This window comes from Hipposideros armiger, unplaced genomic scaffold (assembly GCF_001890085.2).
Source record: "Hipposideros armiger isolate ML-2016 unplaced genomic scaffold, ASM189008v1 scaffold_91, whole genome shotgun sequence".
Classification (NCBI taxonomy): domain Eukaryota; kingdom Metazoa; phylum Chordata; class Mammalia; order Chiroptera; family Hipposideridae; genus Hipposideros; species Hipposideros armiger.
In genome coordinates this window covers 1,494,069-1,504,999 of record NW_017731441.1, presented here as the reverse complement: position 1 = coordinate 1,504,999, position 10,931 = coordinate 1,494,069, and the positions used below count along the sequence as shown (strand labels likewise).

Sequence of the window (10,931 nt, the reverse complement as noted above, 5' to 3'; positions counted from 1 at the left end):
TCCTCGGCACTGCCTTCAGCTCCTGGCTTCATCCCCTGCTCCCGGCACGCCCTCAGCCCCAGCCGCTCCAGACGACTGCCGCAATTCCGGCCCCGCCAGGCCCCGCCCCCACTGCTCTAGGCTTCCCTCCAGACCTCCCTCCAGACCCCCGGTCTCCCGGCGCCGGCCTCAGGCCCGGCCGCTATAGGCCCCGCCCCGTCCCGCCCCAGCCTAGTCTTTAGGACCGCTCGCAGCAGGCCCCGCCCCCGATCCCGCCCCCCGGCGCGCGCTCTGTTCGGCAGCCGGTGGGACGCGGCGGCGACGGTGGTGGCGCTGCTCTAGCTCCTTTGTGCTCGGGTGGCGGCGGCCTCTCGTGTCCTCACCGCACGTTCTCTCTGCCCGCCAGTTCGCGCTCTTCGGTGACGGACCATGGCGGCGGGAGTGGGCCCGGGCGTGGAAGCCGGCTTCTCGAGCGAGGAGCTGTTGTCGCTCCGCTTCCCGCTGCACCGCGCCTGCCGCGACGGGGACCTGGCCGCGCTCTGCTCGCTGCTGCAGCAGACGCCGCGCGACCATCTGGCCGCCGAGGACTCCTTCTACGGCTGGACACCGGTGCACTGGGCCGCGCACTTCGGCAAGGTGGGCTCGAGCACTTTAAGGCGCCATTTTCCGCGGCTTTTCTCTGGGGGTCGGGGAAGCTGGGGGCTGAGGCGCAGGGGGCGCGGGGCGTGCCGGGAGCGCGGGCGGAATTGGGGTTAGCAGCGATGGTGTCCCGAGGGTTTCGGGGCGCAAATTCCGCGGCGCAGGCGGTCGGGACCCCCAGAGGAACCCAGGGGGTGCCGGGAGCGCGGAGCGGAAGCGGGCCCAGCGGCGCCCCGAGGGGCTTGGGGCGCATGTGCGGCGGCCTAACTTTCAAACGGGTGGCCTCCCAGAGGCGCCGGTTTCCCCGAGGCTCCGCCCCTGGCCGAGTGAGGATTAGTGCCTGCGGTCGGGCGGGAGGTTCGCGCCCACCCTCGGTCGCCTATGCTGAGGGACCGGGCTTCCCGCGGCTGGCCGACCGACTTGGGTGATGGTGAGGAGATGAGGCCTTCAGGGTGGCGCGCGGGCTGCCCGAGTCCCAGTGGCTCTGGGGAAAGTCGCAGGGCGGCGGGCTCGCGGAGGCCCTATGCAATTGCGGGGGACGCTGTGTGACTGCTGGGCCTAGGAGGACTTTTCGTTTGTTCCCTCTCGGACACCTGCAGACACCCGTTGGAGGATTACAGGCACTGAGCGAAACAGCGCGAAATGCGGGTGATCGGTGGGTGGGGTCAGCTTCCCTAAATGCCGAGGGTTGCTGGAGCCGGAGGGGTTCTGCGCGTCTGTGGCCGTGGGAACCCCAGCCTCCTTGCCTCTCCCGAGGCGCGGGCAGCTACACTGTTAGGTGAAGGTTGTATTTCATATGATTATGGTGGTGGGAATAACCTAATTAAATTGTGAAGCCATCAGACTGTTGTGTAAGATGAATAGTGACTCAGAAAAAAATGCTTTTAGGGGATTTTGTGTAAAATGTTGTTTGTATGCTTTTGAGACTCTTAAGTTTGCCCAGATAGAGTAAAATCAGTTATGGTTGTGCTGTCTTGCATCTAAATTACTGTAAAGGTGTTAAATTAGGTAGAATTATCTTTTTGTGGAGCCTTTATATTACCTTTCTCTGTATCATTTTTAAAAGAACAGTGCTGCTTTAAAATTTTAGGTTAGATAACATTTTCCTCTACTATGCAGTAAATGGAGTTATTTATTTAGTCAGAGAAGTAGTCAAAGTGAGATTCACGGCGCATTTCAGAAGTGACTAATGATTAAGATTTATATACCAAAATTTAGAGACATTTAAAAATGTTTTTCTTCTGAAATGGTAAGATTAGGTTGAAATAGAGAAATGTTTTTGCAGAAATATATGCAGGATAACGTGAAAGAAATTTCATTTCAAGAAGATCTGAACATTTTAATATTTTTAATACCAGCTGATGAAATTGCTCTGTTTTGCTCTTATTGGTGCTGCGTTCACAATACAGTTGTGTCTTTTATGAAACAGTTTCTGATTCCCCTCATAAAATGGAAAAATCGGAGGTTTACTTTTCTGAAAGAAATGAAAGGGAGTTATGACAGTGGAGGTGAGGCAAGTAAGTTAATTACCCATGGGCTGTGAGATCCCATGGCACCAGTGTCTAGAGTTGTGCTACTATAGTAGTTGAAAATGAGCCTCCATGGGAAATCAGTCTCTTAAGGAACAAAAGTTAGAACCCTCTTTCCTGCCCTTCTCCCTTTAGCCTTGAATGTAGATTTCCCAAGGCAATCAGTAATCTGAGGCATTATTTCCCTCTGGAGTGCATCTTGTTCTGTTGTTTACTCTCAAAGCATTGGTTCTCAACATTTTTTGTCCCTATGTGTTTTGGGGAAAGACACCCTTGGAACAGGCAAGGACAGCTTTTTTGAAAAGGCTTTGATGTTGATTCGGATCCTTGGTTGAAAATGACACAGTATTTATTGTATGACACTTGAGTACATTCTGTAGAATGCTTAAACCTCATCACAAGTGGTCATTTATAATACTTATTTACCAACCCAAGGGTGCCTTCAGGTATCTCGAGGAATTAATGGTCATAACTGCTTTACTGTGCTTAATATGGTGAATTTCATGTGTATTTTATGATGATTAAAAATAAAACCAACTTTTTGAAAATCTCTACTTTTATAGAACATGAGTAGTAGATTAATCTCAGAGGCCAAATGTCGTAGAAGTAGTTATTTTAGTATTTTTAACTGTCATTAATCATGCCTGTATAGTCTTAGATACAGAAAGGGCCATAGAAAGCATCATTCAGTCTGTGAGAAAAAGCTGTTAGTGCAGACATTAGGCCAGGATTCAGGGTTCCAGGTTCCCAATGCAGCCCCTGCCCCTTGCAAACAGCTTCCCTCCTTTTATATACATTTAAGCCTACACTGTTCTTGGCCTGTGCAAGAGCCAACTTAGCATTTAGCACAGCAGTTCTCAACCTGTGGGTTGCGACCCCTTTGGAGGTCGAACGACCCTTTCACAGGGGTCGCCTAAGACCATCGGAAAACAAAAAGATACTTACATTACGATTCATAACAGTAGCAAAATTACAGTTACAGAGTAGCAACGAAAATAATTTTATGGTTGGGGGTTACCACAACATGAGGAACTGTATTAAGGGGTCGCGGCATTAGGAAGGTTGAGAACCGCTGATTTAGCATATTATGAACTATTCCCAACTTTCAAGCTTGTGTTCCTAGAAATGTGCCAGTTGTACACAAGTTTTTTACAAGGCTTATTTGTTACTGGAGGATGAAACATTATTTAAAATCTCTAATTACACCTTGTGTATTGAACAGGATCTTTCCAGAATTCCAAACCCAATTCCTAAATTGAACCAATAGTTAACCAATTTAAGTCCAGGGGCCTCTCAGTTGATTTTCAGATTGACTGCTTTGGGCATGCCAAGTGATTTTCATCCTTGTTTCATTTTTGTTGGATTTGACACCTGTTCATCTTAACACTAATATTAGCACTTTGATTTTTCACTAAGTACATTAATACAGGCAATATATAAAAATATACCAAGTTGTCTCTATCAGCCGTTGCTCCCAGATTGAAGTTCCTTGAAGACAGAGATCAGGTTTTAAATCAGTGTACTCCCAACTGTGAGAGTTCATCTCACAAAAATGTTGATTGCAGCGATCTGGCCTTTGCAAGGACAGGCTTAAGTTGCCAAAAGAGGATAAGAGACCTAGGGTGAGATGGGCATATAGCCGTATGTTCTTCATTTGAGATCTGTCCTCTGGAAGAGAAAGATTGTTGGCAGTTAGAGCTCTTTCCCTAACTGCGTTGCACTTCGTGAGGGGAAACGGAGCAGTCTGGGATCCAGGATCTGAGGACACACCGGGTGGAACTGTGTAAGTCTTTGAGAAGCAGGCCTTTATATATGGTAGGCACTTGCTAAATGCTTGTTGAGTGTGATGAATTCTTTTACCCAGAGGCTAGTATAATATCAGTACCTGGCTGCAAAATCATGTCTTGACTCTCCTGTCTTCCTTTTAGACACCTGCTAGGGCAGAGTTCAGCTATGCTCTAGGCCTTTTTTACATTGGGTTGTTGTTTTTTTGGTGTGTTTTTTTCCCTATACAATTTAAAAAATCTAAGTCTTGCCCTCTCACTTACTCTACACATCTTTTCCCTAAGAAAATAATCTGGATGGTGGGCCTCAATTGGGTATTCATCAAATGCATAGTATAAAGCTGTAGAGTCCAGTTGTGTGGACTACAGGAAATAGCCTTTGACTATGAACAGTTTACTGTGGCTACACAAACTTCTTTTAACCTGCCAACCACTTTTAAAATTTTTATGCTTTAGAATAGTATGTGAAAGTGGCAAAACCTAGTTTCGACAGAAGTCTGAATAATGCAATATAGTCTTTATTTTGTCTTTTTCAACTGTAAGAAAAACAAAATATTTAAATTTATGTAGAGTCAGTCTTTTTGACTTTATATTTTTATGTACCAACTTTTTTATAAGAAAAAATTTTCTTTCAAATGCCTTTTAAAATTTGTGTGATGTTGTGAAGGAATGACTTACTTTGTTCCTTTAAACAGAAAATTAGTAACAAAGAATGCCACTTATCTCCATTATAGACTTTAGGTTATTTGTGTGATATTTAATAGTATACCAATATTTATGCATGTTTCATCCCTTCTCCTGCTGTTTTGAAGTTGGAGTGCTTAATACAGTTGGTCAGAGCTGGAGCCACGCTTGATGTCTCCACTACGCGTTATGCACAGACCCCAGCCCATATTGCTGCTTTCGGGGGACATCCTCAGTGCCTCATCTGGTTGATTCAAGCAGGAGCCAGCATTAATACACCGGTAAGCAAATACCAGTGATTGACTTGGGTTGTTTTGTTTTCTTTTTCCAGTTATAATTACATGGTGTTGAGTTTTAAATTGAGGCCTTCGAGTTTGATGTTTTTACCTGTGGTCTAACTGGAATTTATGTTTATTGAGTGAACTTGTGGACAATAGGGCCTTTACATAGCAATGCTTCCTGTTTATAGAGTACCTGTTAGTGACTTACTGTGATCCAGAGTTACCCAAGGTGATTTGCCCAAGGTTACACACAGCTGGTAACTGAAACCTGGCCTCGAGCCCAGGTTTCCTGGCTCCCCTGCTCACAGCTGCCTTAGCTTCATTTCTACCGATAATTGTGAAAACATATCCATTCTAGCAAAAGAATGGCTATTAAGTCCTCTCTGGTTAAGTTAGCCTTAGCAGATTGACCAATATGAATTAATATTGCTTCAGATACAAGTTGGGGGTGATGACTAGATGCAGGTAAGTAGCCAAGTGTCATGTAGGAAGTGACTCCTGGACACCAAAATGCAAGGATTTTGTATTCAAGCATATAGACATGAACATGAGAGTGCCAGTTTTTTCTTGTGTTTTCAGTATTCCTTTCACTTAAGGCGGGGGGGGGGGCGGGGGGCACAAGAAGAGTGCTTAGCTTATTGGGAACTTGCTTGCATGGACAGGCTTTTGGTTGTAAGAGACTCCACAGATAGTCTGAAAGCAGCATACCCTGACTTAGCACCCTGCCCCAGGATAGATTTGTCTAAGGGACTTGTTGCCACAAGCTTTGTAGCTATTCTTTATACCTTTCTACTTTTCTCTTTTCCCTTTATCCTATTTTTATATGCTTTTTCTAATAATCATGAAGGGCCTACTATGTGCAAAGGAACTTTATTTCCTCTTTCTGCTTTTTCTGCTAAGATTCATCCTTTGATTGATAACCAAGTAGAAAGTAGTTGCCAGCCCCTCTCCTAAAGATAACTCAGCTACCCCACCTACAAAGCACATTTTTGAGGAAAGGTATTTTAGCAGTGACTTAAGTGGGAGAGTGGAGCAAGCGATAGAAGGGTAATTTTTCTTCATAATAGACTTAGTAGAGAGGATAGTAAAGGGGAGAGCCCTGGATTTTGGGTCTGTTTCTGTTACTAAGCTAGAACTCAGGAGTTGACATAATATTTAGGCTTGTGCTACTCCTTTCTCTTCCCTCGGCCTCCACGCATGGATGCATTTATGTGTACAGACTTCTCTATAGCCTTGTTACTATTATCCACCTATTTAGGAGTCATGAACTGGCGACTGTAACCATTGTTGCATAGATATTGCCTATCTCTCTCAATTAGGGTCATTCCTGGTCCTGCGTTCTCCTCTCCTCTATCCCAATAGAAAGGGCTCTGGGGCTTGATTCCACACTCGCTTTCTCATCTCTCTGGCCTTGGGCAAGTCATTTTCTTGGTCTGTGGCTCAGTGTCCTTATCAATAAAATTTAGATAATTCATGAAGAGCAGTAATTGATATTTAGTATAATATGGAATTTACAGAATATTCTGTATGTTAGCTTTCACTAAATTGTTACATAGCATCTAATTGACAGCGAAAGAAATTGTCTAGTGCTAGGGGCTGGCCGAGTGGCTCAGTTGGTTAAGAGCTTGCTCAAGAGTTTGAGCTCTGAGCAACAGCAGTTCGAGTCCAGCCCGAGCTGAACAGCCGCTGAGCTGCCAACAGGTAGCAGGATGGCTCAGCTAAAAAAAAAAAAAAAGAAAAAAAGAAAAAAAGAAATTGTCTAGTGCTTCTTTTCAGACCTTTTTAAATCTAGAAGCCCCTTTTTCTTATAATGTTTTTAGCAGCTCAGTATTTTCCACAGATAAAAAGGTTTGCCCCCCTCCCTTCCTCTGAGCTGCACCGTGTGGAAATCTCTCCTGAACTCTGCTCCCAGGGCAAGAGTTCCCAGATCCCACCCTCCTCAACCCTCCCTGTGTTTTAAATGCCCACCTGGCTCAATATCTCCAAGTCCTCTCCATATGTGAGGGTGTCGCTCGGGTTTCCTAAGCATCCTGGCATTGCTCATGAAAGGATCTCAGTTGGCTGTGGTCTCATGAGCTTCAGTCTGAATCTCAGATGTCATCTTGCTCTGTTAGGTAATGGTTGAACTGCTGTGACAGGCACCCAGTGACCCTGAAGTCCCAGTAGCCCTTTTGTTGGCTCTTGCAACACACTGTTGACTCATCTTGAGGTAGACGGTTTTTCTCATTTCCCAGATAAACTGTTAACAAAGCCAGATCTAGGTTTTTCTTACGCTTTTTTGTTTGTGTGAATGTAATTTTTTTGAACCTAAGACAGCATTTCTTAATATAACATTTGGTTAGTTTTAACACATCTTCTAGTTTTAAAGTCTTTTGGCCTGTTAGTTACTAACTGTTGTAAGTTTGTTTTCCTCAAGCTTAATGGACACTTTCTCTGCCATCTCTGAGGTTAGCATAAGGGGTTTTGGAAACTTAGATGTACTGTCTAGAGGCTCAGTGTTCTAAGTTTACAAAAAGAGGGAGAGAAGTTAGTTTTCAAGTGATTTATTTTTGTTATAGTGACTACCCATGGGCATTTCTTTTTGTGTTTGCAAGTCATCTCTTTAATACCCTTTCCAGAATTTTACTGGCATTTGATGTCTTTATAGTTTCTTGTAACTACATTAGAAACGAGATTTTTCTTAAAATTCAGGGTGACTTGTCTGTCTTCAGATTTCTGGTAACCTCTCCCACTTTATTATTCAGTTTGCCAACAGTAGTTCTAGAATTATAATACAAACTATTTGGTACTTTTAAAATGTGACTGGTTTAAACTTGAGATGTGAGTAACTTTTAAATGGCTCTTTACTCTTACTCTCTTGGCTTCAGTTTTCTTCTAATAGTGTTTATTCTACCCTTCCCGGCTTAAAGATGTTCTTGTATAACACAAAACAGGAGCAGGGTAGTTTTGCTTTTCCTGTCACCTGTTACTGTCCCACCATCTACTTGAAACAGTAGCAAAACCCTTTATTTTATTCCAAAGATCACTATAGAAAACCTTTTTTTCTTCTTGAGAGTTTTGTTTTTGTTTTTTGGGTTTTTTTTGTTTGTTTGTTTGTTTTTTGCGAAACCTCATCTAAATCTCAGTTCTACTTCTGGTAATACTCATGTAATTTTTTTTTTTTTTTTAAGATTTTTATTGAGGTATTGGGGGAAGGGGAACAGACAAGTTGCTGTCGTTTTGTTCTTCAGTCTAGTTGTGGAGGATGTTGCTTCACTGGCCCAAGTTGGCACCATCATTATGCTCTTCCCGGGCGAGGCAGATCAGTCGCCGGCTTCTGGACGGCCGCTCACACTGGCTGCTGGCTACATACAGTAGCCCATGGCAATCCACTGCCACAGGGGCTGCAGCCTACACCATCGGCGACCCACGGCAGCCCAGCTCCAGGTTGAGCTGTTGTTCAGCATCTTAGCTGTGGAGGGCAGTGTCACTGGCCCTCATATGTGGGATCTGAACCGGGGCCCTCTGGCGTCCCAAGCCAGTTCTTAACCATCTTGCCACTTGGCTGGCCCCCTCATATGTAATTTTTATTTGTCCTCACTATGTACCTCTTCTGACCCCTCCCCCATTTGGGGGAAAGATGAGTGGTAGGTTTTTGTTTTCTAAAAAATCTGAGTTCACTAGATCCCTAGATAGCCACATGGTTTTTTGTTTGTTTCTTTAAAAATGGGATTATTCTGTTTAGAACTTTTGAGTGTATTTTTAAATAAATGTTCACACTTTTCCCTCCACTAAGCAGTCAACTTTTTCATATTATATTTTTCTATAAAATAATCTACCACTCCTTTTATTTTAGCCCTCACCTCAGTTTTTCCCCCTGTGAGTTAACATGCATTCGTGAAGGAGCTAAAATATTGATGGCATTTGTGAACTGTTTTCCTAAGTACCACACACTTTGAGCAGTTGTCCCACTCCTGCTTTATATCTTTGTCCCTTAATTATGTGGTAGTTTTCTTCTGCCAAGTTCAGCTTCCAGTTCAAGTGTGATTGATTCAGGAACTGTTGCTGCTTAGCTACTCGGAATTTCTCAGGCAAAAGGCCCTAAATCAATTTTCTAGCAGAAATGACTTCCTTCTCCTGAATGCTTTTTCTTTCTTTACCTCTTACTCACCTGAGAGCTTATGAATGAAACTGTATTTCACATTTTTTTCCATTCACAGAGGGGTAAACTACATCTTCTTTTGGATGATTGCATTAGTCTTCAAAGTCCTTTCCCTGAGTCTGCTGACTTCCTCTGTCTCCTAGTCTCCTAAGACGCACATGCTGTCACTACTGGAGGCCCCAGGAATGCGGTGGTTTATGGTCTATGTTAATTATTTACTTTAAAATGTGGAGGTCTTGTTGGATCTGAGTATTTGCGTGTTGCTTTTTGTTGTAGGACTGTGAGGGCGAGACTCCCATTCACAAGGCAGCTCGCTCTGGGAGCCTAGACTGCATCAGTGCCCTGGTGGCTAACGGGGCTCACATCCAGTAAGTGTCTTTGTTTATTTTTCCCAGCCAAGATGTAGTCAAGGGTGTAGAGACAGCATTTAGAGCTTTGTTTTTAATATTAGTAATATAATTTTGCTTTTTAGATCAGCTAGTGTTAGTGAGCAAAATTGTTGTGTGGGTTAAATTGACCACTAGCAGAAGGAGCTTTAATTTCACAGCTCTATCAGAATTCTTGCCATGAGAGAGAGCATAGTAGGATGAAAAGAACAGTTAACGAATTAAATTTGGAACCTGGCATCATTGACTTTGCCACTAACTGGTTGCATCACCATGGGCAAGTCTTCAGACTTTTTTGCCAAGTTTTAATCTTGAAATGAGGGCCTTTGATTGGATTAGAATATTTTTTCAGGCCTCAGGTGCGTGCAAAAAAATTCTGCGATTAGCTTTTCTAAATTTTTATCTCCTCATCTTTTAGCAGATGTGAGAAAATTATGTTTTAAAGCCTATTTTGACTTAATGATTTATAACTCTTTGTAAAATGTAAATTTATACGTTAAATACTTCAAACTCATTTGAGCTTTTGATACTGATGGCATTATTTTAGCATATCCTTGTTTTAGTCCAGTTTACATCAACTAGCTTATTTATAGTTTAGTAGAACAATATTAATATTTAAGCGTATTAATTAAAACGTTATTTTGTATACAAATCATTAGCTAGCCATGGCATTGTACAATTTATTTTAGGTATTAAATTCATTTGTATTAACTTTCTCTTAAAGATTTATATTATAAAAATTTTTCTTCTGCAGTTCACAGCATTAACAAAATGGATGCGGTTTTCACCCTTAAATGTTGAGTGTAAGCTATAGAGCTGGAATAACCAAAATAACTATGATATAATATCAAGTTTTTTGTTTTACCTTGAGTGTCTTGAATATTTCATAAACATTAATTACAAACCACTTTAATTGGAAATGTGAAATTTTAGACTTTGGGAGAAATAAACCCCACAGAACTAACTTAGTTTAACCCTTTGGTTTCCACTTCATTGTTTTGACTCTGTATATAATAAATATTGAAAATAGATCCTGGACAGCAAAACCATATACGTTAATGCAAGGCCTATCTAATACCAGGGGCTGTCATTAGGCTCTTAGTATCTTAGCTTCTGTTTTATTAAGTATTACTGTTAAGATTAGTCATTAGTTTGGGCTTGGATCATTTACTTATGTAGCAATTTAGTATTATAAATATGACCTGATTAACTGTTACATTGCAGGGAACCGTGTGACTTCATATGTAGTTATGACTTAAGGTAATGTAAAAACAATTGAATATTATACAATGTCAAACACATTGAGATGATTCTCAATGAATTGCTTTAAAGCAAAGATATATATGTGCAGTTTTCTTAACTGTATTTAGATTAAAAACTCAAATCTTTAATAACAGAAGCTTTGATTATAAAATACAGAGTCATATAAAATAATCAATTAAATCACCTAATTGCCATTTATTGAAATAATACTTAGAAATTGATCTTTTTAATGACTTATTTTTCAG

The 10,931-nt window shown here is 42.2% G+C and overlaps 1 protein-coding gene across 2 annotated transcripts in view; it reads left to right on the top strand.

Annotated features, from left to right (window-relative positions):
• The first annotated feature begins 234 nt into the window (after positions 1–234).
• Positions 235–10,931, top strand: part of ANKRD10 (ankyrin repeat domain 10) — a 33,033-nt gene continuing 22,336 nt past the window's right edge. The window contains exons 1-3 of one of the 2 annotated variants that reach the window (XM_019644804.1): positions 235–615; positions 4,744–4,896; positions 9,314–9,405. In XM_019644804.1, coding sequence (XP_019500349.1) covers positions 409–615; positions 4,744–4,896; positions 9,314–9,405 — 452 coding nt within the window. In that variant the 5' untranslated portion in view covers positions 235–408. Of the gene's footprint in view, positions 616–945; positions 1,049–4,743; positions 4,897–9,313; positions 9,406–10,931 lie in introns of those variants that run through there. The other variant, XM_019644805.1, reaches the window with a different exon arrangement.